This window comes from Charadrius vociferus, unplaced genomic scaffold (assembly GCF_000708025.1).
Source record: "Charadrius vociferus isolate BGI_N301 unplaced genomic scaffold, ASM70802v2 scaffold178, whole genome shotgun sequence".
In the NCBI taxonomy this organism is placed as follows: domain Eukaryota; kingdom Metazoa; phylum Chordata; class Aves; order Charadriiformes; family Charadriidae; genus Charadrius; species Charadrius vociferus.
In genome coordinates this window covers 1,216,203-1,243,998 of record NW_009649717.1, presented here as the reverse complement: position 1 = coordinate 1,243,998, position 27,796 = coordinate 1,216,203, and the positions used below count along the sequence as shown (strand labels likewise).

Below are 27,796 nucleotides of genomic sequence, written 5' to 3'. Positions count from 1 at the left end.
GCCCAGCTAATCTCCTGACCCATTGTAACATAAGTAAATAAAATACTGGTGTGGACCAAAATATTTTTCCAACATAAACCTGAAAAACAACAACAACAACAACATGCAAAACATACTGGTGCATGGAATATATCCACCACACAAATAAAAGTTACAAGACAAATGGGCAGAGAGAAAATAAAGTCACAGGCAGATTCCATTTTGCTATCTTCTGAAAAATTCCAGAGTGATTAATTCTAGGTGACAATCAGGTAAAAAGATTCTACTGTACCAGTCACAGACACTGGACAGTTCTTGCTTGGTTCAGAAGAGCAAACCACCTGTGCAGTTCAAGTCAGTTTTTTGGTGTCATAATCACATCAATATAATTTTCAGAGACAAAATTACCATCCAGTGGATCTCAGTTCACAGAACATCACAGTTATAGTCAGTCCATCTACTCGACCACCTCTAGAATTAGGTACAAGCGTGCACATGTCTGAATTTATTATGGAACAGTCACTGGGCTTCCTGTTGAAATAGCTTTGTTGTGACTTTTTTTTTTTCCTGTTTGATGCCGAAGTGGTATCAGAGTCCTTAATTTTCAGTTTATGCTGTCTTTATGGCTGCTTCGATCCGTATTGTGATTGTTTAGTTCTTGATTTTTCCACTGAATGCTTGTTCCATTCATGGGCACTGAAGTCACTAGACTCTTAGATTGGGAGCAGCAACAGCAAAGACATGACTGAAAATTAAAAAAATCCCAACACAACAGTTAACATGTTTATATATGAAGACTATGTCAAACTTATTTACTTGTTTAGCATTTCATCTAAAGTGGATAGTGCCACTTTCAGTTTGGTATGTATGCTATGTGAGCTATGGGTAAACTAGACAATTTATAATCTTTCATTCCTTTGCATGCCTCTTCTCACAGATGCTAAAAATAGATAATAAATAAGTGGTTTAATACAGTTCATTAACTGGACATAAAATCTTATCAAGAAGATCTTACCTGGAAACAGTTTTTAAACTTCTTGCTCACAAAATACAGAGCTATTGGGTTTATACAAGAGTTCATGGTTGCCAGGTTGATGCTGATATAATCCAATGGCAGCAAGAAACTAGGAAACAAAAAAGCAAAACATTTAAACAGTTCATATACTGTAAAGCATCTGTACTCTTCGTGGTTATAATCTCTTCTGTCACAGAAACTAATTCTGTCTTACCTAACTCTCTCAATCTAATCTTGTATCATGTCTATAATAGCCTGTCTCACAGAAGTTCACAAAAGCCAAAGAAAAGTGATTGCAATGGTGACAGACGACATTTATTAAAATTATGCTACCCCATTAAAGCTGAAACCCCTGAAAATGGATGCAGCTGAAAAGTCATAAAATAAACTGTTTGCTCTTCTAACACCACAGTTGCATGCACAATCACATTTCTCACATAAACTCCACGTGTGCAGCGTTATATATTTTCAGTATAAATGATTGATTGACATAGAAAATGAAGTACCTGAGCAGTTCACATCTGCCGGGGTCTCTTTCATTGTATACCATTTTCTTCAAAATTCGGCTCAAATGGAGAGGGAACCAGCAAAGAGCAAAAATCACTACTAAACAGAAAACTGTCTTTGCAACTTCTCGACGCTAGAAAAAGAAGTAAAGATAACTGTGACTGAGTGCCTGATTCTTATTGGTAGGTGATTGTAGCATAGTGATGTTGGCAGCAAAGTAAATAATCTAGATAAAGCATGCAAGGATTCCCAAAGTGCAGCTTCCAGACTACCTGATGTCCCTGAGCTGTTTTTTATGGGACTTGTCATGTTCTTGATTCTGGCCATCCTCTACAGAACCTGCTCATCACTGATACAGGAGCAGCTGGAGCACGCACGTCATTGCCAGGACGTTGTAGATGTTAGCCAAGGAAAATCTACTGCTGGGCTTTCCTGAACCTGATTACTTTCCCAGCCCTTCTTATTCCTCTATGCTGGATTTGTTTTCTGGCAATACCTCAGATAAGCCCCTTTCTTCAGAAACATGCATAATCTGGAAGCAAACTTTTCATGAGTGAGGAAAACTGGGATCACACCTGCTTGATAAACCACTTGTACCTAATCCTGGATGTGGAGCAATATGTAAACACAGGGCACCTAAATCAATTGGCAATAAAAGTTCCATTCAACCACGTACCTAGTCAGGATGTCAAATTCTCTCTGATGTATTATTTTATATTTAGTATGCATCATGTTACATAAAGGGATACTGCACAGTATATTAATTTTGCTATGTGTTCCTTGCTACGTGATCTCGATATTCTTAAGTAAATAGTTCCTCTACAAACAAAATTTTAGAAATGTCTGTATTACAGCCTAATCTCATAATACTTAGTCAGGAAATAATTTCAATTTAATGGATATTTTATATGGCACTAGAGATTTACAGATGTTTTAGTGGATTTTTGACAATGCATACCAGTGCTGTTTGGTAGGCATGGATTCGATAACAAACATACGAAGGGGTGAGAATACCACTTCTGACACTGCCACTATAATATAACAATAACAAGCATTGTAAGGCTCTGTCATTAAACAACTTAAAGTCAAATGTGTGATTACGGGAAGTCATGTTAGACTTTGAGTATGATTTCTTGTTTCTTTCTTATAATAGCAGTTTTTATCAAAATATGAAAAGGATCATGACTAGACATTAATGTGGACAAAGCTGTGGGGAAGGAAGGAAGAAAGAAGGGCAAAAGGTGATAGTTAAAAAGACAAGCATTCGTAAATTGTGGTATACAGTCATCCTGCAGCAACCAGTCCACGTAGCTTGCTGGGCACTGTACGTCAGGATGGGAAAGCTGGAGGGTGGATTCCCCCACCCTGTACATACCATTCTATTTCTAATGGGTGGAGTAGCCTGTGTGTGGCCCTGGGACAGACTGTGTTGCAGGCCCTGGGGCCCCAGGAGGGGAAAAAGTGGACGATCTGCACAAGGGGAGAATTTTCTGGTCTGCCCTGGTCCGGAACGAACCAGCAGAGGAGGAACCTCTGAGAGAACTCACTCTGATGCAGAGGGGACTGCTTTAGGCATTCACATCTGTGAATGTGGAATTTGAAAGAAAGAGTGGAATTTGAGGGGCTGACGTTAACACAGGGGAAAAGCTACAGATCGTTTTTAAAATTTCAGCTAGGAATTAAACATCAGACGGTGCTGCAAAAACAGCAAAGTGAGATCTGATGGTTTTGTGGGTGCCTTTATGATCATTTGTTTGTACTATTCTCCTGTTGCTCTTTTCAAAGCAGCTACAGTACTGGTACTGCAACAGTGCAATAACCCTGAAAAAAAATCCGCTCTATTCTAAACCATGTTATTCTACAGTTGCTTTTTGTATGAAACTAAAGTTGCATATCAAAGTGTGCCAAAAGTAGGGAGGACCCATGGAGTCTTATCTTTATGAATAAAAAGAAACATTTGTTTGGCAAATCTTTGTAGTTAAATTTTGAAGCATTTAGCCAGTAGTGATTTGAGGTTAAAGAGCAGGAGAGCACAAATGTCACACATACTTAAGAAAAGAAACTGGCTAGTTTCCTGAGCATGCTGTCTTCGATAGCTCCTTAATACTATGATTTAGTCTTGTATTCTGGGTTCAAATGAATACCTTAATGTCATAAATAATCTACATCCTCCCTTTCTATTTCTGTAATTTACTGTATTCAAGTACACTTTGAAACATTTCTAAGCTAACCCAAAGAGAGAAGAACAGTATTTTCAAACATTGGTGTTCCTAATATTTACCTGCTTAAGATGTTCACTGAGAGCAATTCTCAAGTTGCTGTTTCTTCTGTTTAACATTTCACAAGTCATTAGTGTATAAAAGATGGCCGTACACGCCAGTGGCATGCAGAAATAGAAACCAAACAGCCACCAATCCTTTGCGTCTTTGTAGAACTGTAGATAAGGTAAAGAAAGAGAAGATATTTTCTTGATTCAGTGGAAAGTGCCACAGAAAGGTCTTGTAAAGCGTGACAGTTGGTACGCTGGTATCTGTCTATTGGCAAACTGCACAAATTATGTAAGCTTTCTTATTATTGATCTGTTTTGGACCAACATCAAAAAACCCCCCACTTATTTTACCTTATGGATGGCCTGCCTGTACCTTTGTTGCAATCTGTTTTGGACTGGAATTAAGTGTTTTGGGTTGTGTTTTCTGAACATTCACACTCATTCATGAAAACGGGAGTCCATGAGAAAGACATGTAGACAGTGTCAGTTTGAGATAACAAATCTTACTAAAAGCCTGTCTCAGGAAATGCCATTTACCTCTACGGCTTCTGTCCTGATTCCAAAAAAGGAAAACTCAAAATGTCTTCTAAGTTTAATCACCTTTTGTTATCAGTGAAAAGATTGGTAGTTGGTTTGCTTGTGCACCGGGCAGATAGGAGCCACTTCATAAGTGTTTGTCTGATACATGCAAAGCTTAAGATGGATGCTTTCTAGTGGTACAGTTACTTTTAACCCTTTGCTTGCTATTCATACCATTTGCCTTTGTGACAGGACACTGAGGGACTTGTTAGAGTAGCAGTACTTTGCTGTGTAATTTTAAGTGTTAGCTGTGATTTAAACTGTGGTTTAATACATTTATGTATTATGGGAAATACTATATTTGACAAAACAATTAAAATTACTCTTTTCTGTAGATTATTATATTTTCAGACTTGAGACAATATTGTATCTTAGTTTTTAACTTTTATGCTCAGCCAAAAGTGTGCACTGAAATATGACATTTTAAATACTTCCTGTCTCTATGTTATTAGTCACCAAGATGGATTTGTGTAAAAGGAAACCTTCTTTCTCATAGTCTTTCCCCTAGCTTGTTTATTCCTAGCGGACGTGCTCTTGTAACATCACAGTTCCCACACCAAATGTCAAAATGCTAATAACTGAGGATTATATGAATCCTGTTTGAAAAAGTCAAACTTTTGACATCTTGTTTACATTTAAAACTGAATGGTGCTAGACTTCAAAAGATGAAAAAATGCAATTAATAGACTAGTATTTAATAAGGTTAATTTTAAAATCTGCTTTAGTTACACTAGAAAGTTGATTTACTGAGAAAAGGGGAATGCTTTTAATTTTTCTCTCTCTGTCCCAACAGTTAGCTGCTTTCAGAGCTTGCTAATTTAGAATATGTGGCTGCTATCTAGGCCACAACCCCACCTCACAGAACATTTTGAATTGTGTTGATTAGTTTGTTTCATCATCATCATCCGTGCGTGAGGAGGGGCTGCATAGTTGCACTCCCCTTGGGGGCAGAAATTCACCCACTGGGAACTGAGCATCTGCCAGTAGAAAAGCAGAAAACAGTATGCTTCATATTTAAAGAGTTTGTACTGAGGGGAAATATAATTACCACTCCTTCTGCAGAGAAAAGGATTACAAATACATGGAGACAATTATCTTTTCCATGGCAAATTCCTCCAAGACATCATATTTGTTAGGCAGCACAACAAAAAATGTACTCTGAATCCATGCTATGTTTACAGGGAAAACTTTGTGATATCAGTCTACCAGTTTTCGTGAGCATTGCCTCTCAGTCAAGAAAACACACACACAGAGTGCTGTGTCACAACCCTGACCAATGCATCAATTCTGTATGAGAACCTGGCTCTGCGAAGCTATAAAACCTACACAAAAATGTCTGTAAATGATTAATTGTGGAATCTGAATTTCACAAAACTTACATCAAAGCACAAAATTGGGTTGATTTAAGAGAAGTAGACATTCTTTTGTTTGTCTTGAAAGCCCACATGGAACTGTTTTTCTACAGGAAACGTGCATTTTAAACTAGTTTCCTAGTGCACTCAGCCTCTTGGGAATCATGGTCTAGCATGAAGTCTTTCAAGGATAGCTTTAAACGTGAATAAAGCTCCTATTAAAACAAAAGTTAATCATAAATTTGTCTGAAAAATTAGTAATTGCTTATTGTGGTGTTTGTGGTAGTAAATACTATAGTTAAGGTTTAAATGGTATTTCCATTTTAATCTCATGTTTGTACTTCCTTGCAACACATTGAAATACAACACTCTGCATTTTGACTGACATGTCCAATATTAACTCTCAACTTGGACGTAAATGCTGGTTTGTTCCCTTGAAAATCAAACTGGCGTGGGGAGATTTGGAGCTTTTGGATTATGCCGAGCAAGTAAAAGATACTAATTCCTGCTAATAAAACAAAGCAAGCTGTTCTACTTACCACATTAAGAACAGACCAATAATCTAATAAAGTTAGCATGCCTATGGAAGACCTGAACTGTAGTGTTTTTGAAAAGAGGGAAGAGAAAACTATTCTTTTTCTTGGGGAGAGGGGAAGTGAAGATTGTCTAGGCACATGTGTGGAGAAAAACAGCCATTACAAAAGGGAAATTTGCTGCAGTGTGCATTTCATAAATCATATTCCTATAACTACAGTATCTACAGTCACATAGTCTGTAGACTTTAGAAACAAAGATATAGTAAGTCTGGGGCAATTCCACTCCGTCTTCACCTGCATTAATTATTTCCATTAGGGAATTCCTTTTTTCATCTCTTGCAATTGTCTCTTGCTCTTTCTGCCATCCCTGCAGTCTGTGTAACCCTACCAAAGTTGGGGATGTTCCTCTGAAAAATACTAAGAATCCACATTTTTCTAAATTTCCTAGCTCCATTTTGCCCTATCCTTCCCAATTCCCAAGCCATGTTCTGATCCAATAAAAGGAGAAGTGCCAGACATTCAAAAAAGAGAAACTTGCACTCTATCATGAAAAATTCTATTCCAGAAAAAACCATGGAGTTTCCCTCAGGACTTAAGACCTTGTACTATCTCTGAGACCTTGCACTGTTCCCTAAGACAAAGCAGAATACTGCCCTTTTTTTATTACTGGGTGAATGGTGGCTGGCCTTTCTTTGGGTTCACAAAGTAAAAATTAAGATTCTACTTTCCCAGTGCAAGGCCAGGTAAAAAGTCACTATTCCCATATGCAGTAAAGATATATTAATTCTGTAGTGACTAGTCACCTGACTTGCTTTGAACAAGCTAATGCGGGTATTGGCAGCTGTCAACCTGCAGTAGCACTGAAGATGAGGACTACAAAACGTGCCAAAGCAGCCTGGTGTGTCTCAGGCACTTCTCTTGATCTTGAATTGCTGTATCTAGATGACAGCTAACAGTGCCCAAGCTACCTGGGTTGGAGATGTGAGTCTGTCAGCTTTGTAGTCAGGATTTCTTGTAAATGAAGGGATTATTCTCTGTTTGACTTTGTAAGTGCATATAGAACAGGAAAAGTTATGTTAGAGCATGGCCCCACCCTTTTCTTTATCTGCCAAAAGAGCTGGCTACTGCATGCAAAATGATGACTAATCATGGTAAAACATGGGTTTTGACAGTTACAAGCTCCAAGGTGTTATACCTAGGAACACAATACCTTCCAAGGCTCTGGCTACCCTCATATCTCCCTTCATTGTACTTTAAGCAGGCTGGAATTGCAAATTTCTGTATAAAGAATCTTCAGTAGTGAAGAAATGAAAATGATGTGAAGTCCCATTTAGTATCTCTGGCTGAAAGTAGAGACAGGTCACTGTAAATGAAGGATCCTGTTTGCACCAATATACATTAGAATACATTTTGCGCTTTAATGGATGAATAAAGCACATTATAATCCAGTATCTTAGTTGTCTAACCTTTATACTGTGGATTCCTAAAAGAAAAGAAAGGATGTTACTTACCAACATAAAATTATTTGTAGGATTGAGCATGCAGGTAACATAACCTTCATCCTTGTATCTGAAAGGTACCACAGCAAAACCAATTGCTTCTGGAATAGCCAATATGAAGGACAGAAGCCAGATGGAGAAAATTTCGATAGCAGTGATCATAGGGATTCCAATTCCCTGAACACGGCTCCAGGAGGCAACTGCTCTATACCTGAAAGAGACAGGCATTAGTTTCCAACCTTAAGTTTCTTCCTTAAATTCAAAGATCTTGGTTCAATTTTATATATTAAGTAAAATCGTAAAGCTGACATCTTAGACTTGTATTTCTTGGGTTTTTCTGCCTTTTCCAGGGGCACTGCCAGCTATCACAGAATCACAGAATCTCCTAGATTGGAAAAGACCTGTAAGATCATCTAGTCTAATCATTAACCTAACACTGACAAGCCCACCACTAAACCATGTCCCTAAGCACTAAATCTACATGACCTTTAAATACCTCCAGGGATGGAGACTCCACCACTGCCCTGGCTAATGCATTCCAATGCCCGATGACCCTTTCAGTAAAGAAATTCTTCCTAATATCCAATCTAAACTTCCCTTGGCGCAACTTGAAGCCATTTCCTCTTGTTATATCGCCTGTTATTTGACAGAACAGGTCGACTCCCACCTCTCTGCAACCTCCTTTCAGATAGTTGTAGAGAGCCACCTAGGACACATCAAGGGATGGATAGCTGAGAGCTGGCTGAAGCTGTTCTGCCTATGCACAGAATTGCATGGAATTCTGCTGTGTGGACTAGATTAATGATTTCTAATTAAAGTAGGCAAGGTTTGTGAGGACAGACTGTGTCTTACGCTAGATCAACTGACGTAACAGAAGGAAAAAAGCTTCCAGGCACACAAGCCGTTCTAATAGATACAAACCAGCTATCTCCAGCTACCTCAGCTGTGACAGCAGTGCTATCTAAAGTGAAGTTGTCAGCTTCCGTGCAATGAAAATATTGTGAAAATACTCTTCATGAAATGAAAATGCATTTGTTCTATCTACACTGTTCAATGTTAAAAATACTGGTTTTATCAGCATATTCTGTATTTGCCTTAGACTACAACTAAGTGCTAGTTAGGACTGTCTGGAAGTTATCTCAGCCTCTGCATCACCTTTCTTATGCGAAACTGAAGTGCATGGCTAAGAAGTCTGTACATGCCAAAACCAACATATTTTCCCACTACTTTATCCCTTAGATAGCAAATTTCTCTGTAAAAAGGTGAATTATTGAAACCTACTTTCCTGTGTGTATGCGTCTCATAACTGTAATCTTGGTAGAAGGCGGGAACTCTTAAAGAAGTTTCAAGTAAAGCCTATGCATTTATGCCTTTTCCTCTTCCTCTCTTTGCCTTCTCTGCCCCTCCAGTGCTGGAGGGTTCTTGTTACCAGGCTGCAGTCTTTCCCCCAGCTGGGGAGCTGAGATGGTCTTTCTCCTCTGCTTGCCTGCTTGTAGGAACTTGTAGAAATTTATTATCTTTGAGACCTCAACCTCTCTGTCCACTCTGGTCAAAAGGTTCGAAAATTACTTGGAGAAGACTGATAAGCATACAACAAAGAGTACAAACCTGTCTGTAAATAAAATTTTCAGTAGAAAATTAACTGTTGTCTAGCAATAACTGCAGCAAAAGTGTTACTTATAATTTCCAACAATCTAGCAAAAACAGTGCTATCTAAAAATTATGGAAAGAACAAATATTTTTTTTGATCTTATAATAATCTGAAATGCATGCTGGAGAGCTTTCTGTCATTGGTGATGTAACGGTTTCTAAACTGCTTATTTTACTGCCCCAAAATAATAGCACCTTCTCATTTGGAATTACAGTGCTACAGGGATATATCATGGCACCCCATGATGAAATAGTCTTCTTTAGTTAAGGAGAAAAAAAAGTCAAGAAAGGTTGTTCATCTGCTGTTCATTCATGTCAGAATAAGAAGTCACTGAAGCGGATTATAAATTGTAAGGGGCTGTGTCATTTTACTGTCCTGACTATGGCAAGTATTCTTTTGTTCCGCAGACGTGCCTTCATCTTCTGGCCCCTTGAGTCCTGGCAGATACATTTGGATATGTGCAGCTGCCACCTCTATTCTTAACACCTTTCCAAGGCATGAGCCAAGGTTAAGCTTTTCAGAGAAAAACAGATGGGATGGTCTTTTTAGCTGATGACAGCAGCTAACTGGAGTACAAAAGGGCATACCAGCAGGCACAAGGAAGGGGGAAGGTATGGGGAAAGGTATGGGGAAAGGAGATGCCCTTAGCAGACCAGGAGGATACAATTTATAAGTATGTAGGCTCTGATTTCCCGGGATGAGTGAGCTTTGGCAAGGGAAGGAAAGAACAGGGGAATTTATATGAGAAAGCTGTCAACTGGAGGATTAGGTTTTGGGAGGATTAGGGTGGGATGGTTGGGAGGTGATTGGAAGGAATACTGAATTTTGGCATGGGCTTGAAGGCTCGGGGATAACAAGGGGTTGAGGAAAAGAGTAGTTGAGAACTCCGGGTTAGGATGCTTTGAGTATACTGGGAAGTACTGGATTTTGAATTTCTGAAAGGTAAGGAATTATTGGCTGAAGAATTTTATGAATGGTTTCAACTAAAGCATAAGAAGCTCAGTAATTAGATCAGAATGCAACATATTCATCTGCTATTACTTGGTCTCTTTACTGCTGTAAGAGTGTTTTGAAAAATAGTGGTAGTATAACTTTTTAAGTGGGTGTTCTGTGAATTATGTAATATATAGGATCTTTGTCTAGCCACAAACCTCCCATAATTAGTAGCGGGAAAATACTGCAGGGTTTATTTCCCTCATACTTATAAAATACAGGATGTCTGCCAGGGAACTGACATAAAATGCATGCATCATGCATCACATTTAATTCCCCAATCTAAAATCTGTGTGCGTGTGTTTTGTCTTACTTTTCTTTTTTCTGTTTGTTTTCCTTTTATCTCCAACCTTGTCTAAAATATTCAGTTATTTTCCAGGTCATTTCCTTTTCTCTGCTTAATGTTGTGGTGGCTCCTCTTCTCTCTCCCCTTTTCATTTTCTACTGCTCATGCATGTGCTGTCAAATTTAGTATATTGTTGTTATCTCTCCTCTGTTTTCTTCTCCTCCCTCTTCTCCCATTCCTAGCTGTTTATTCCAACTTGGTTTTTATGGCCTCTAGAGTCCCTGCTGCTACTTATGTTTAGAGATGCATGGTATTTAAAGACAAGGAATCATTACATCATGAACTATACATGCATACAATTAAATCTTTTGTACTCCTCTCTAGTTATAACTTGCTTAAAGCATTTCTTTCAGAGGACATCCCGTCTTGATCTGAGAACAGTAAAAGCAGGACACCTTCACCTTTCCCTGGTGGTTGATCACCCTCATTGTTAAAAATGTATACTTACTTTCATTTGGAATTTGTCTGGCTGAAACCTTGTTCTATAGGTTCTTATTATATCTTTATTATATCTAATAAAGATAAGATCTTTATTATTTCTTTGCTAAGCTAAAGACCCCATGGATATCTGATACATCATCTGTATTTCAGTACATGGATATTGTATTTAAGTGGCTTCTTAAGCATTGTTTTTGATAAGCAACAAATTGGGATCTGTAAGGCCACTGAATCATTTCTGATGCTTTTCTATGCTCTGTCCATGATTTCATCATTCTTTGGTAAAGAATAATTCTAGAACTCTAGTTAGCCTTTCAGTATTGGTCTCATTAGTGCAGCATGTATTTTTTGTAGCATGTTGTAGTTTTTGCTGTGGCCCAAATTAGTTTTTGGAACAATTTGGATGAATTGTACCATAGTGGTATCTAATCAGAATTAAAAAAAAAAAAAAGAAAAATACTGTGGGCCTTATGAAATGAAATCAAGGAGCATATGAAAATTAAATCTTGGGGTATAGATTGTCTGTGGACTATCGGTCCTCTATGCCTGCTGTCTTACAGAGTAGGTGCTTTTGTTTCCCTATTCCTTTTAAACACATTAGAAAATTATTTATTCAAATGGGCCACTAGTATAACATATTTCTGTTCTGCGAGTATCATCAGCCCTTTATAAGAGGGAAAAGCAATATAGAAAAGATAAGAGACTTGATCAAGGACATAAGAAGTAGTCACTGTCAAGATTAGTGTCAGGACAGATCCTAAATGACACTACTGTTGCTGATATTGATCTATTCCTCTTTTTTGTGAGAGATCACAGCTGTTCTTCATTTTAAAGATAGCCAGCAGTGTGTTGATGGCAAAGCTCTTAATACAATAAACCTCTTGGAGCTTTGTTTTAGTAGTAAAATCTTGAGTTATCTAATACACTTACTGGAAATTGGGCCAGATGAAAGTACGTACCCTGAGATTACTGCATAAATGTTTCATGCAATTTGGTATGCAGAGGAGGCAAGAAGAGGGTGTGTACATATTAAATGAGATCTGTATCATCACTGTTCTTACAACCATTTCTTCATCAAAATCACTATGCCTGAGACATAAGAAAGAGTGAAAGCTCAGGAAGGGAAATATCCTTCCTCTTACTCACAGTCAGGCACTGTTTAGAAAGAGTCAGATTATCATCACCATCATGACCTAGAGTTTAAAAATGCCTGAGAGGCATCTGAAACAAGTGTGAGCTTCCTCTGAAGGGTGAATGACTGGTTTGGTGTTTTCTGTCAGCCTCTTAAAACCCTCTCCACATGTGACTGGACATTGTTCCCCTTGGGCATACACAGCTAAACCTTAATACACTGTCAGTGCAAGTCACTTTGTGTGAGGGGCAGCAGTAATGAGTGGAGTTAGCACAGAGAACAGCCCTTGTAGGAAAAAAAAACCCCCTTGTTCTAAATTAAGGTTGTACTCTGCAAGAGGGACAGAGAGTCAACAATTATCAAAGCTGTGGAGCTCTGAATTCATTATACTAATTGACTCTATCTTTTTCTACCTCGTAGAATGCATTTCCATATATAGACACCCAAAATAATTATAAATGAGATTGGTTTTAGGAGCTTTTTAAAGAAAATAGTAACTCTCCGATAGGCCAGAAACAGTCCAGCTGTGACAGCGCACAGTTCCATATTTACTCATTCTCCATACTAAAAAGCAAACATTAGCTGGTGTGGAATTTTATATTAATGTGACTATGTCACTTGCAGTGCCCGACCTAACTTGTTGAGGGTGCTCAGATCCTGATTTTATGGTGATTTAATCTAGATTCACTTTGTGTTAGCCAATATCAAAATCTGGCTGTATTCATCTGGTTTTGAACAAACATTCTCTGCAACCATTTACTAGAGTAGCACCGGATGAAAAAGAATATGTCCTCGGCAAACCATGTAAACTGGGGGAGGAAATTAAAGTCTGGATCTGATCCCATACAAGACTGTATACTCAAATGGAAACAGCATTTGGTTATTGTGAGAATTAGCAAATCAGTGCTTGTAGAAATATATATATGCATGTCTAAAGAGGTAGCTTCATCTGAATTACTTCCAATTTATAAACATGTATGTAACAGTAGGACTAAATCTAGTGAAACTGCATTGGTCAGAACTTATCTAACAAACTTTCTTTTTCATATGTGCTTGATCTATGATTTATTCCTTAGTGCAGTCCATGGGATTGTATTTTATGCTGGGCAGATATTGTTTGAGAAATAGAATTCTTTTTATAGTTCTTGGCCTCAAAAATGGAAAAAGTACACTTGCCTGTGTTACATTTTTTGGTTTCTGGCTTCAGCTAAGGAGTTAGTAATGCAATAAGGAACTGTATTTCAGGTATGGATACTACTAAGTTACTCATCCTTTGCAAACCTTGTACATCAACTTTTTATGTAAAACCAAACCAAGATTAATTTTAAAGTTTCTTTTACTTTTGCATCACTGTACTAATACGCATAAAGTATTTTATTTATTAATATTTTCTGTATCAGAATTACTGATATTTTGGACTAGAGCATGATCGAGTAAACTCAAGACCAATAAAAATAGCTTTTACAGAAGTGAAGACTTCACCTGCTATTACCTTATATGTATGAATAAAAAAACCCATAAAAGAGTAATGTTCAAAAGCATCTTAGCTGTTGTTCTATCAAAAAGTTTTTGTATTTTCCAGAGCACTTTTAGCAGAGGCATTAATTTTCAAACTATCAATGTCAAACTATCAAAGGAAGTTTCCAATGTGTTTTTCAATAAAACTCAATTAATTATAAAAGTTACCAAAATAAACACTGGTCCATAGGCAGTGAGTTGAAAAAAATACTTTTTAAGACTGAAGATTATGATCCTGTTCAAATACAAAACAACCATGAGGTCATATGAAAGAAGAATTTTGAATACTGTGTTAAATCCCAATAAATTTTTGTCTGGTAAGGGAAATTGAAATAATGTTTTACTAGAGCTTTTAAATACCTTTTAAAAGACTGTGAAGTTCATTAGTCCAATAGCTTCATATTATACTTTGAGTTATATATGTGGTGCTTTGTTATGTGGTGCCAGGTTATAAAAAACAGAATGTAAGTTACATCTATACTGCTGTCTGCCTGCTAAGAAGATCATACTGAGTGCTCCCAGTTTTAGGAAAACTGCAAGGGCAAGAACAGTGTCTGTCAAAAGGATAAAACATACTGTACCTGTCGACACTAAGGGCACAGAGGTTAAGGACTGTGATTCCCACCGATGCCTTCTGTATAAAGGGAAGGAATTTGCAAAGAAACTGTCCAAATTCAGAATCTCCAAAAGGCCACTTCTGAGCAAGGAGCTAAAGGGAAGATACAGAATAATTAGAATATTTAAACAGTAACTTAGCACGCATACAACAATTGTAATTATTTCTTGTCTTAGACACAGCCATTGTAACATTTAATTCTCCATACCTCAAGCATATCCTTAGTATTGTGTGAACCTGGGAAGTAACTGCTACTATAGAAGCACAGGGGGTGTAAGTTTAAACTTAGCTGTTGACCTTATACTGTTGTAATTGTAACTTGCATAGTTATAAGATTTTTTATTATTGTGCTTCAACCACTAGTACTGAATAATGAAAATTTAACTGAACCCTGTCATAAATGGTTGTAATTACCATGACCCAGAACCAAGTAGTCAAAGCATAACTCAGAGTTCATAATGAAATACCTCAGAGCCAAATTCTTATGCTGCACGCAAGTAGATTCTTGTCACTGTAAATGTACCACTATGTAACTCATGACAATATTCACTGCCAGATTCTTAAGTGTGTGGAGAAAATATTGTACATACATAATTTGTTCCATATTACGTTTTAAAGGACTACCATCATACATACATGTGGGCTGTACTACAAGGCAACTGAAAAGTGTCCATTCAGAAAGAGGTGAATGAGTGTCTGGGGTTTACATTAGTATTTCCAAGGAGGAATTTACATAACAGATCTGAACACAATGATTCGTGTGAATAGTTGTGAATGATTAGCATGTAAACAGTGATTTTTCTAGCTGTAACTGTTAAAGCTTTAAACAAGTATACATGCAAAATATATGATACAATATTACTCAGGATAGTCAAATATACAACTGACTGCCGAGTCACAGAAAATCTCCCTTTACTGGGTGCCTGGCAGTAAAATGACAGATTACATTCAATGTAAGTAAACATAGTAAGTGAAAAATTATTAAGTCCATACAAAGTACTGAGCTCTAACTTAGCTGATTCCACTCAAGAAAGGGATCGTACCGTCACCATTTCTTTTGGAAAACAAAGTCACTAAATCTTCTCACCAGAAGGAGAGGAGTCACTCTTGCACTACTTTGTTTTTTCAATCTTCTTCCCTAAGTCTCTGCTACTGAGCCTTTGTCAGGGGTAGGGTAGTGAATAAGAGGTAAGATGAGTTCTTTGTGTGATGTAGCCCAACAGTTCTTACGCTGTTATCAACTTCTGTGAAAGTGGTTGTGTAATAGAAAACATGAGATTTGAAATTAAAATATCAAGTGCTTGAGTCAGATATGTAACTTTGTCAACATCCAAGTGGATGTTGTATCCCCTATATAAACAGGAGGCACATTTCTAAAGGCAGTGATAATGATTTGTCTTACTAGAGAATTAATTATTAGCACTGTGCAGTTTTGTATTAAGCCTTACTGAACAAAGGCTAGAACACAGAATATTTTGGTGGTACCACCTAAAATTTGAGATGTTTTTATTTGCTTCAGAGGAAGACAGCAAACGATACACTATGGAGTAACAATTATAAGCCAAACCCAAGCTCCTGAAAGCTTCTAAAACCTAATTTTGCTGAATTTTTGAAGATAGTCAGATCCAGACCTGGGACTGTTTGTGGAACTAAAATAGATTTAAACATCACAACAGTTTTATTTTCAGGTGCATGAGGTTGAGATAAACTACTGACACAACAAGCATTTCCAATAAATACAGTATGTGAGATGTACCACAGTCATGCTGTCCCTGGGCAAGAGTGCAGAATGGAAAAGAGAGAACAAGGAACCATACATAAGCACAAACGTGCAAGGACTGACGCCATTGCATTCTGCATGCAAAAATTAGTTGTGTTCTTTCAATGATAAACACAACCTATGAATCATATATTCTTAACATTTTTACAGTTAAAACTGAACGAAGATTGTACTGTTTGGAATATGATTAAATCAATGGAAATTTGAATTGTTGTTTTCAGAGTTTATTTTCTTGCAGACCTGTTCTGCCAGGCCGTCTTCATACTTAGGTAGACTTCTTTGCTTAAGTCATATACATTTTGAGAGTTATTTTTGCAACCACAAGGACTAGAAATTTTTTTCAGTAGAAGCTTAGGCTCTGAAGTACACTCATCTAGTAAGAGTGGGTGGATTCTGTCTGCAGAATTAGAAAAACAAATTTTGGTTGTAGCTCAGGACTGTAGTATTCAAAGTAAACATTTTATTTCTATTTTAATTACTGTTAAATTGAAACATAACAGTAATCACTACCTTTAATAATATAGATGTTAACTATAGGGAGCTGAAATTCCCATCTGTCTTTATCTCAGTTAAGGTAGGAGTCACCTTTCTGTTTTTTTCACAGCATGAGTTTTTCAGAGCAGTTTGCTGTAGAGTACAGGATGTTTATCACTGAATGCCAGATTTTTCATCTTCTCTTTACCAGTCCTGATCTGGCTTTTTCACATCCCTTCTTTTTTATAGCCATTCATCACAATGCTGAATTACTTGTGCTTTTTTTCCTCAAAATAATACCTCAAAAATGATGGAAGCAGCTATGTATTACATACTGCCTATGTCTCTCTAGGACCATATTCATATTGTCATTTGATTACTTGTCTTTCAAGACAGATTGTTGCAATTCATAGCTTTCAGCCAACTAGGTGTTAATACTATGAAGCAAACCTATGTGTATGACTGCTCATTAAATAGGAATGGCATTATCTGTTAGGCATTATATTTTTTACTGGATTATTTTTTCTCTTCAGCTGAATATTAAAATGAGATTTCTCCCTGTAGGATCGATCCAAGTTTGACTACTCCCTATTTCTTGAGAGTGTTAGAATATCATATAAATGTGGTTCTGTTTGCTGTTTACCATCAAAACCGCAACAGAGAAAATGTGAACACATTTGCAATGGTATTCCAGTTTAGGACAATCATATTTGATGAAAGCAAATCCCTCTTGTGCCAGAAGGCTAGGGAATGGATCACTAGGATTAGTGATTTAACTATTGTCAGTACCTTCAGCAACAAAGGTAATGAGATTATACCTGCAAGCTGTTGATTAGTTCCTCTGATTTTATCTGTATTTATAGACTGAATGAAATACACAGACTAAATTATAGACTGAATGAAAGCTCTGGCAGAATTATTTTCTAGATAGCTTTGCAATATTGTAACAAATGTTCTCAGAGCATATTTTTGCCTTTTGTCTGCAACTATTGTGTGAGGCTTTAGTTTATGTCAGGGCTGCAGAAAAAATGTTTGACAAAGAAGGGGCAATCTGAATCCGTGGTAATTGTCCAGCCAGTTGTAGTCACATGGAATTTCAGTTCCAGACTTGTCTGGGTTTGGGTAAAATCAGACTAGCTTTCAGGCACCACTGGGTGAAGGCTAAATTATAAATGGCACTGCCAGGGAAAAGCGGCCCTAGCAGACTTTTGTCAATTCCCTGTGCCAATCAGAGCCCCAAAACTGATTTATCATCGTATGTCACACTTTAAAAGGCAACTAAAAGATAGCCACCTATTCATTCATATGCACTGACTGTGGCTGTAGCGTATACCCAGCAATAGAAATGAACAAGCACTTTGTAGTGACTGTGAAACTCTGTTACTACAAGGCAAATATTAGCTTCAAAAAGAAAAGTGTTGTACTTGAAAAAGGTTCACTAACTCATTACTCCTCACAGGGAAGCTTTATCGTGGTTCCAGCATGTACACATCTTCCCCACACCCCAGGAAGCTCTCCTTTTTTAAGATTAAAAGTATTTTATTCCTTTTGTTTCTTGCACTTTTCAACTAATTGAAGTAACATCAGTAGCAAATCATTAGACATTCTTTTCAAGTTGATTTTAATCAAAATCACTGGGATCAAGATTATTTGATTTTTAAGATTAACTTTGCAATCATTTCGTGGGTATACTCCATTATCATTCTGCATCAGCTATGCATCATTACATAGCCTTGGATCAGGTGCCAGTTTTTCCTTCTGTAGATATTTTTAGTTGGCAAATCTGATCCTGTCTTTGGTTTTACTAATTTTACATCAAAACAAGTCCATTGCCCTCTGTTCTGCCCTAGCAGGGTACAGAAACTTCAGAGGGAAATAACACATTTGTTTTGTATAAAAAAATAGGCCCAGGAATTTAATTGAATTAGCCTTGATTTACTTAGGTACAATATAAGAACTGGGACTACTGGCTCTGCTCTTCCAGTGCTTTTGCATGTTTTAATACCCAAACAAAATGAGTATGAAATATAAGCAGATTACATTTTCTCTCAAGGCACAAGGATAGGAGGAATCTGGCCGATTATCCCAGCTTGTATCCCAGTTCTCCATTAGCTGGTCAAATGGATTGTGCTTTTGCAAACCCACTCACAAAATCTCTGAGATTTCAAAATAAGACATGCAGCAAAGGAAATGCACTTTTCCCCTTGTGTGGTTTGCAACTTAGGAGTGTTTCATACAGTTCAGCTGTGGTGCAATTCCTGACCAAGAAAAGAGTGTAGTCAACAGCATATTTTTACACTGAAATCAGAAACCAAGGTTTCAAGGTTCTACTGTCAGTCTTAAAAAACCTCAGCACAGTGATCAGATAGCCACAGCTTCCTTGAGCATCCCCCCTTCTCTGCTGCTTTGTACAGCCTCTCTGCCCTGACGCTGCATCTTGAAACAAACAGGACAGCAGCGCTGAGAACATTCCTTTGCAATGATTTTTAAATGTCACTCAGTGGATTTTATTCTACTGCTGTTGCTATTTTCTAACCCCCATTAGTATGCTAGCTGATGTACAAAACATAGATAAAGTCCCACTGTGCATCCCAAGCAATTTATATATAGTCTAAAAGAGAGACTGTTATAATCCAACCACATGAGTGTTCACCAGTACATGCTCATGTGCATCCACAGTGTTTATCTAATGCTAGGCTGATACTGCGTGTTTACAGGCAGATGATGACCCTGGAGCTCAGCCCAAAATAGATGGACTGGGTTAGGTGCTGGATATGAACTGGCTCTGAGCTGCTCTATAAATACTGCTTCGGTTCAACAACTGCATGTCAAGAGGTGTTCTCTCTCTGCCACATGGCACTGAGGATGAAAGCAAAGGTTTCCTACCTGCCCTTTCCTGCTCTGATCTCATCCTATATCCACTTGGGATCATTGTGCTGACACAGAAGATCCCAGAAACTGAACTGTGTTTCATACAGACAGTGTGTGCCCCACTTGCCATCCCCATGCAGGATACTGTCCTGAGTTTCATGGCATTTAAATGTTCAATGATACCGATGGAACAACTCTGGCACAACCTTGGCAGTCAGAGTTTCTGCTCTGTCTTTAGCAGGACAAATAAAAATACCTTCTTTACTCCAGAACTTCTGTTATGCTTGTGCAGTAATGGAGAAACAGACCAAACCAGCAGATTTCTGTTTGTATAGATAAAGTCTAGTTGTATAAGTGACCAGCATCTCCTAACTGTGGAGTAAGAGTTACAAAACCAGTGTATTCCGGGGTGATTTCCTTTTCTTACAACATAGCCCAGAATGAAAAACAAGAGAAATTCCTCTGGTTTTGTCAGATCAGCAGATTTGTTTGGTGTTTTTAAATTTGTTTTTTTAAGGCTAGTTTCCTCTAGGAGACATTTGAGATATTAAGCTGTTTTAGTAAAGCTCTGCCTTAAGTTGTGTACTGCAATTATGTATGCCTTTATCTGCTTCAAGGCATGGGCCAAATATGGTACCTGGTGTTTTGGTTGGAATCCAGGTGAAATCTGATTGAATGCAAAAGTGTCCAAGGTCTATACCACTGAGCTGACTGCATTAAATGACAAAGATGATGATTCTGACTCAAGTGTTCCTCCTGTCTCTGGTCTGTAAGACTGGTTAATTAGGAAGAAGGGCGGATTGAGTCTCCTGCTTGTGGTATTTTGATTGTGGTATTTTGATTCAGTGACTCAACCAGGACCCTTCTGTCCCCATGAAACTTCACAGGACAAGAATTCACTGCGTGTTCTCAAGCCTTTCTCTTCTTCCTACAACCCGTATATCCAAAAGAGAATTGCATTGCAGGACAATCCTCATCCATTTCTTGCTTGGGACCCACAGACTGTTGCTCATCCCACATACGTAACTCAGCTGTGCTTCACCACTTTGCTGGAAAGATGGAGAATTGTAAAGGTGAAGGAGAGAGAACACAGCCTCTCTGGGTATTCCTTCCCTTCCCACTGCTGGAGTGAAAAGCCTCAACTTTGGGAAGGACAGTGAGTAGAAGAAAAGTAGAGGGAAACAAAGAACAAGGCTAACCTTTATAATGCAGGGCACAAGACCAATATTGACTATATCATGGTGACATGATAGTTTGGGTTTCTGCTGACTTTGGTATCACTTGCTTTTTTCCTTATACTTAGATTTATGATACGGCCATGGTAGAGAAAGCACACGACATCTCTTCAACTGTTCTTTGCAGGAAATATATTCCTAATTTTGCTACAACCAAGAACTGTCTTTTTTCCACTTTGAGTGGATAAAAGACTGACTGTTTTTTTTTTCTGGAAGGAAGAAGGGTTATGTGGGGATGCGTGAGAACCATCAAAGACATTTTTTCCGCTGAATTGCCTTACCACAGCTTTCTCTGCTATTTTGCTCATCTTTCCCCAGCTGAGTAAAGGCGGAGGTAGCAGAGGGTGTCATGCCATTTCATGAATGCCTACAGTCTTTTTCTCCTGCTTAGGCAGCTATGGAAAGGAATGTATAGTTTTTACACAACAGAAAATAGATTATACTTTAAGAGATCCTGAAAGGTAAGAAAACAAATGCCCTCTTTCTGAGGCAGAGCATTCTGTGTCAACTAACTGGTAAAAAAATAAATCCGAAGTTTTACATTCTTGTTAAAATGTTTATATGTATTACAAAAATCTACTTAGCGGTAAAGCATTCCTAACAATTCTAGACATCTCCCCTGTGGTATTTTTGCTGTTTACAAAGCAGGATTAGTTTCTTTTTTTGTTGTTCTGTGGTGTTGGCTAACTTCCCATCCTTTTCGGTAGACTGTTTCTCAAGCTGCGCTGCTCTTCTTCAGGGAAATGAGCTGCAAGGTGTGCTTATGTGCATGGTGATTTGTTGAAAAGAATTTTTTCAGTCCCTGGGCAAAATACTGCTTTTGTTATTCTTCCAGCTGTGTTGTCTTTTGTGTGTTGCTAAAGAGAGTGACAGGTTTGCTAAGAAATTACTGCAGAACTGGTAAACCCTAGATATGCACAATCAAAACAATTCCTTGTTATCTGCAGAGTTCAGCTGATTGAAAAATAAAGACAGCAAACATACTAAAATACTCTGTTAAACTTACAGTCTCTAGGTAATATACAGTATTACAAATCTGCAGAACAGCAAGACAGGCATGAGATGGGAAACTGAAGATGAGGGAGGAGATACCTGTGCATGGAAAGGAACATATATCCCACCTCCCCAAAGTACAGCTGTTAGTTAAAGGTAGAGTGGATTTTGAATTAAGGCCTAGAATATAAAATCTCTTCCTTAACTCCTACCTTGGTGTGCATATTAAACACTTTCTACTAGGAAGCTGTAGTCTGTAAATGGAGGGAACAGATTCCTGATGAACTTCCCTTCCCTGTTCCATTTTGGGTAACTTCTGCCTTCAGGACTCAGCGATCAATTCCTGTGCTACCTCTAGATTTCTTCGATGTATGATCACTACATGGAGACATACACCCAAATAATAGGTCACGTTCTGAGCAAGTTATAAGGATTTCTACATTACAATGGACTACCAACGTGCTGCTTCTTGGAATTGCTGATGAGAATTCAGTGAAAGCCAGAATGTAGTTGTTAAGCTGGTGGCGTCAGAATTTCCTGCTGGTGTTGGTACTGCATTAAGAAATATATGCTGCACATATGACAAATTATGCTTTTAAAGGGGTGTTTCTTTTTAAGTACACTTAACTTTATGTGCTGTGGGCTTGGCCATGTAGTTGTTTAGCAAAGAACTATAGCTACTGTGGATGTCATTTGCTCTATTAGCCTACAGGATCGGTCCCAATGTGTTTAATTATCACTGCTTGTGTATAATATTAATTCTGTCAGTAAAGGTAATCAGATATGCTAAATAATTTGTCATTAAGAAGGAATTGGTCCAGCACTTACGCATTTGCTCTAATGTTGAAAAATGTCCATGACTAGAAATGCCTCAGCTAAGTCTTCCTTTACTGAAGACAAAATGGCTGAAGATGTTTGCTTACTGCCAGTTGCCTTTATATTTAGACTCATAATGTTCTAGGTGGACTACTCAGATTTAGATGCAGTCACAACTAAGGTATGTGCGAATACCAATTTACTAACAAAAAAGCTTAGTTTATTAAAGAAAACATCATCTTCTTGAGCTGTTTGAGCAGTAGACATTCTTGCTTGTTTTCTGGGTAGATGTCTTTCACTTTGTACCAGTAAAAAAATTAGGAAAATGTTTGTTATTCACATTTAAAGAAACAGATTAAAAGCTGGCTAACTTGCTTAATCTACTTCTTTATAAACTAATGGTTTAAGGAGTTAAGCATATTAAGATATAAGGCAATATAATTTATGTCAATCCTATGTAAGTCAGTTTGAAATAAATAGAACTCATTTAAACATTTTTCTCCAAATGGCATAATAATGGAAGCAGAGACAGCTCAGGACTTTCCAATAGCATAGTTAAAACTGAATTTTGCCATTCCAAAGTGAGAGCCTTGGCCTAGAGTGTTTCTAGCTTCAGGAGCTCAGGAAAGAGCTATGGACAGCTTTTTCTGTGGAGGTGACCTGTTGTTCTTGCTATTGCTCTGCTAAACGTTAGTGACAGCAGCAACAGCCATATGGGCTTTCCAGAGCTTTAGTGGAGCCAAGGCAATAGTGATGCTATGGATATTCTGCTGCCGCCTATGTATAGCCTTAGAAAATTGTCTAGTTTCTGTATGGAAAGCAGTCCTCTAAAGAAGTTTTCATGCATTGTGTCCAAACTTAGCTTATTTGCTGCAAATATGTATGGCAGTGATGGGTAATGCAGGTGATGCAGCAGCTTTCATCTATGTGCTACACCACCTGATAAGGTAGTATGAAAAAAAGGAGGTATGAAAAAGGAGGTATGAAACCCGTATCTTCTTCAGTGCCTTAACCCTACCTCTACAGCAGCATAAAGTTGTATTTCTCAATCTTCTTCTCACTGCAATTAAGTCATTCTTACTGATTTGGAGGCTTTAGGCTTTGACATCTTGAATGTCTGAGATGGGTATATTTGGGGTAAAGAGGAAACTATTAGGGTGCAGGTGCCATAAACATGCGATGGAAAATGAAATTGTCTTAGTTCGGTCTGTTAAAGCTGGATTTATAACTGGTACCCTTCCTGTAAAACTCAATTTCTTACAATTTTTAATATTGATTTGGTATTACAAGTGGATATACTAGTGGTAATTAAGTGTAATGGGGCTTTAGTACATCCAGAATATCTTCAAAGGAGGCTAGTGAATATTATATCTCAATCCATTTAACAAATTGCTAAGGGGAATCTACTATATAATTACAGTAATTGGAGAAAGTAAGGGGGAATTTTTGGGCCTACTGTATCATGAAGAAAGGATAAAAATGTCAAACACCCATGACCATATCTTTAGCTGACATAAATTACAGAATTTCCTTTTTTTTTTCCCAGCATAACATCTTTGTTAGTTGTGTAAACGTATAACAGAATGATGGACTCAATTCTCCTGGGACCTTACATTTTCAACTACTATAATCTTATAGCTGCTTCTTTCTAAGGATTTGTAAAATGGATTTGAATATCAGTAACATTACCTACTTCCCTTTTGAAAGTAGTTTCAAAATAGTTAGAGCTACCTTATGTTTCAGGAAAGTAATTATACCTATTTCTGATATTACATTATAATGACACAGTATTACACTTTTTTTTTCTATGTGATGTGGCCAGCTTAATTCTGTACTATTGGTTATTTTAATATGCAGATGAATGCTTGTTTACTCTAATTCTGATTTCAGAGCTGTTTTATGCTCCTAAAAATGAAGATCTGACCTATAAAGTATTAAGTGTTTGACGCCATTTGTTCATTTAGGATATTAATACATGGTTCAACATGAGGCTGACTCTGAAGCTAAAAGAATCTTTAAAATAAAGTTCAGAACTAAGTGTATAAAATACTTTAAAATTTAAACTTTTACACAAAAATAAAGGCACTTTAATTTTTTTTTCCTTAAAAGAATATCGCTTCCACTTTCAAATTGTGATATTTCCCTTCATACTGTCACTCAACAAGAGGAGCTAAATGGTTTTAGGCTATCTGTGATACAAAAAGGAATGCTATTTAACAAACTTTAAAATCAACTCCTAGTGTAAACAGACATATTACTGAACGGTTTATATGAAAAATGGACTATAAATAATAATAGAATTTCTTACCAGAAGTACTAGAGCTCCCTTATAAATGCTATAAATGCTTCCCTGTATCAGAATACATGCAGCTAACCTTATACAACAAGATATTTGAATACGGTAGTTTTTGAGTAATTTATTTTGGAGGTTCAAGTACTCAAAAAATTACTAAAAGCTAGAATTATGCTTGAAAAGTGATTTTAATTCTGCCTTCTTACATGTGGGAATTAACATAAATTGATGTCAAGGGGCTGCAGTTTCATTCACAGCCTTTATTTATCAAATACTTCTCTGCAGTACAGAAATAAATTTTCGCATAGGCTAAGGTAATTTCATTTGTACAGATATTCAGGACCACAGTTCAGCTCATCATACAAGATATAGCAAGGCAAGTGAACCTATAGAATGCCAAAGAAGCATCAGAAAATTAATAGAAAAAATGTACTGCAAAATAATAAAGGGATTGTAAAAAATATTGTTTACTGCTTTTAACTAGACTTCTAAAGAATTTTCAGAAGACCATCAAAAGGCAATTCTGAAAGGCAAAATTAATTCCAGATTTCCATTCCTCTTTGTGAAGAAGCAGCAGAGCTCTTGAAAGGTTAGAAAAAATTGGTGTAATAAAAATACCTGTTATTTCCCAAACTCAGCTCTGAAAAAAACACATGCCAATTTTCCTTAAAATTTCTTACCAGAAGTACCATGAGAAGTAAGAAAACTGCATTAGCAATTATCCATAAAAACATCAGGATAATTTACCAGGGAGGAAACTGTAATGCATCATGGGAGATGCAGTCCAGGCTACGAGTCCAGTTTGCAAAGAATAATGAAAACATGCAGAACCCCAATCCCATGTCCCGTTAGACATCCACATAGCTATGGAAGACAGGTGAATCTCAAATGAAGCAGAGGCTAATCTTTCTCATCAATTTGTTAATCCAAAATACCCTACAGATATCTGCTATGTTGTCAACAAATTGATTATTTACTTTTCCAGGCAGAATATTGAAAAGTGGAAACTAGAATTTACATTAAATCCCATGCATTATTTTTAACTTTCTTTATCCTAGTTTCAAATTCATATATAAAAACCAGATAAGGTATGTGTAATTCATACTACTGGAAGATCAGAACCAGGTACTGCAGTTTACCATAGATAATACATCTTTGTTACAAATGTAGTGTGTGCACATATACATCTTTTTAATCCATTAATGAATACAAATGTTTAAGACCTTGTACTACCAATACCTGCGTTACAATGCAGGTCAATAGTTATGATGTCAATAGTTATATAGATACAAAATACATCTTTCCAATTCACTGTTTCTTTAATTTTAAAATCCAATTTGAAACCACAGGACACTAGTTATTATAAAGTTATGCATTAAAATGTTTTGTTTACACATGTAAATAAAAGTTAAGTCTCTAAAATCTTTAAGGGTCAAAATTGTGAGGAATGGGGCTTTTTCATTATATTACTTAGTGTTTTATTTACTGAGAGAAACACCTGAAGGTTTTACTGAGAAAAGAAAGAAAAATCCAATCACCTATGCACCTGTATACAATCCACAAAGATACAGATAGAAGCTTACAAAATTTTTGGACAATTTTCTAAGTTAAGTTAATATCAGCAAGATATATTAAAAAAAGGACTCAGTTCTGTTCATTCAAGCCTGTCCTGCAGTCATGCAAGTTACATAAGTAAACATAAATCGCATCAGAAGAAGCACTGCTTTATGGCTTTGTTTAATTAAAATGGAAAATAAAAGAACTGTGTCAGGATAACTTTCTACCAGATTAAAGAATTGCTGAGGATCCTTTTTATATTTGGACAAATCCAGATAAAATTTAATATTCTAAAAAATCTTCTGTGATATAATTGATTTTACTAACTCTGGAATGATTTTGAGAATCTGCTATTCATGAATATTAAATTAAAACCTTATTGCTCAACTTAGCTGACATATTCTCTCTCCGCAAAGTCATAACATCAAGCCTGGAGATCTCATAGTATTTTCTGTAAAAACATAAAGTAAGGATAGGATATTCCAAACATAGCAACTAGTCCAATGCTGTATGTCCATCAAGGAGGAGATCAGTTTATAAAAAGTCTTCCCTCATAAATTCTTTCCCCAGCTATAGTAGCTGTAATAAATAAAGAGTTCCTGTGAAATGCCCAAGACCATGCTTTGGTTAAGAGCTAAGAACTACATCATCTTTAAAAGTAGATACACTTTTTCTTTATGGAGGTGAGACCTGAGAGCAAGGTTTTTGTTGTAGAACAAAAAGGAGTTGTGTTTTTTCTGAAGTGCACTATTCATTGACAAAAGAGCACTACTTAGACAAAGGAGTAACCATAGAGAACAGACAGTGTACTTGTAAGGAAACTGCAATTAGAATGTATTGTTATTGCATCCTACCTTGTACACAATGATAGGAATATCAATGACGATATAGATAAGGTCTCCAAGTGCCAGACTGGCTATCAGTGCATTCGGGCCATTCCTCATACACTTGTTCTGGTAAATGATCCTCAGCAGAGTTGCATTCCCAACCATTCCAACGATGAAAATAGCACAAGATACCACTGTGTTAATGTATTTAAAAGTTTCAGCAATCTTAGTCTGCTGGGAGCATTTGACGGTTTGGTTGGACACCAGGGGCTGTCTGGTGGTGAGGAGTATGCTGGATTCAATCCCTGAGAAAGTGGAAAGGTAGTTTCCCAAGTCACTCCGATTGGCAGCATATCTGTCAAAGCTGTCACTGAGGACAAATCCTGGAACCACCAGCAGCAGGGAAACTCTTAAACACAGGGCTTCCATCCCAAAGTCCCGAAAGAGCAAATTCAGTGAGACAGGGTTTTTTCAGTATTGCAGTGAGATAATTCTCACTTCTTCACCTGCAGAGAGAAAC

The 27,796-nt window shown here is 37.2% G+C and overlaps 1 protein-coding gene across 2 annotated transcripts; it reads right to left on the bottom strand.

Moving 5' to 3' along the window:
- Nucleotides 1-24: 24 nt before the first annotated feature.
- Nucleotides 25-27,796, bottom strand: EDNRA (endothelin receptor type A). 2 transcript variants are annotated; one of them, XM_009890732.1, is made up of 7 exons: nucleotides 27,304-27,796; nucleotides 14,396-14,523; nucleotides 7,749-7,947; nucleotides 3,783-3,935; nucleotides 1,501-1,634; nucleotides 995-1,103; nucleotides 25-724 (listed from the first exon to the last, which is right to left on the bottom strand). In XM_009890732.1, exons 1-7 carry the CDS (start codon nucleotides 27,703-27,705, stop codon nucleotides 584-586), a joined length of 1,266 nt encoding a protein of 421 aa, XP_009889034.1. In that variant the 5' UTR covers nucleotides 27,706-27,796; the 3' UTR covers nucleotides 25-583. The 2 variants fall into 2 exon arrangements, with proteins under 2 accessions (XP_009889034.1, XP_009889035.1); XM_009890733.1 differs by lacking the exons at nucleotides 7,749-7,947; nucleotides 14,396-14,523 and having other exon boundaries at nucleotides 27,304-27,705.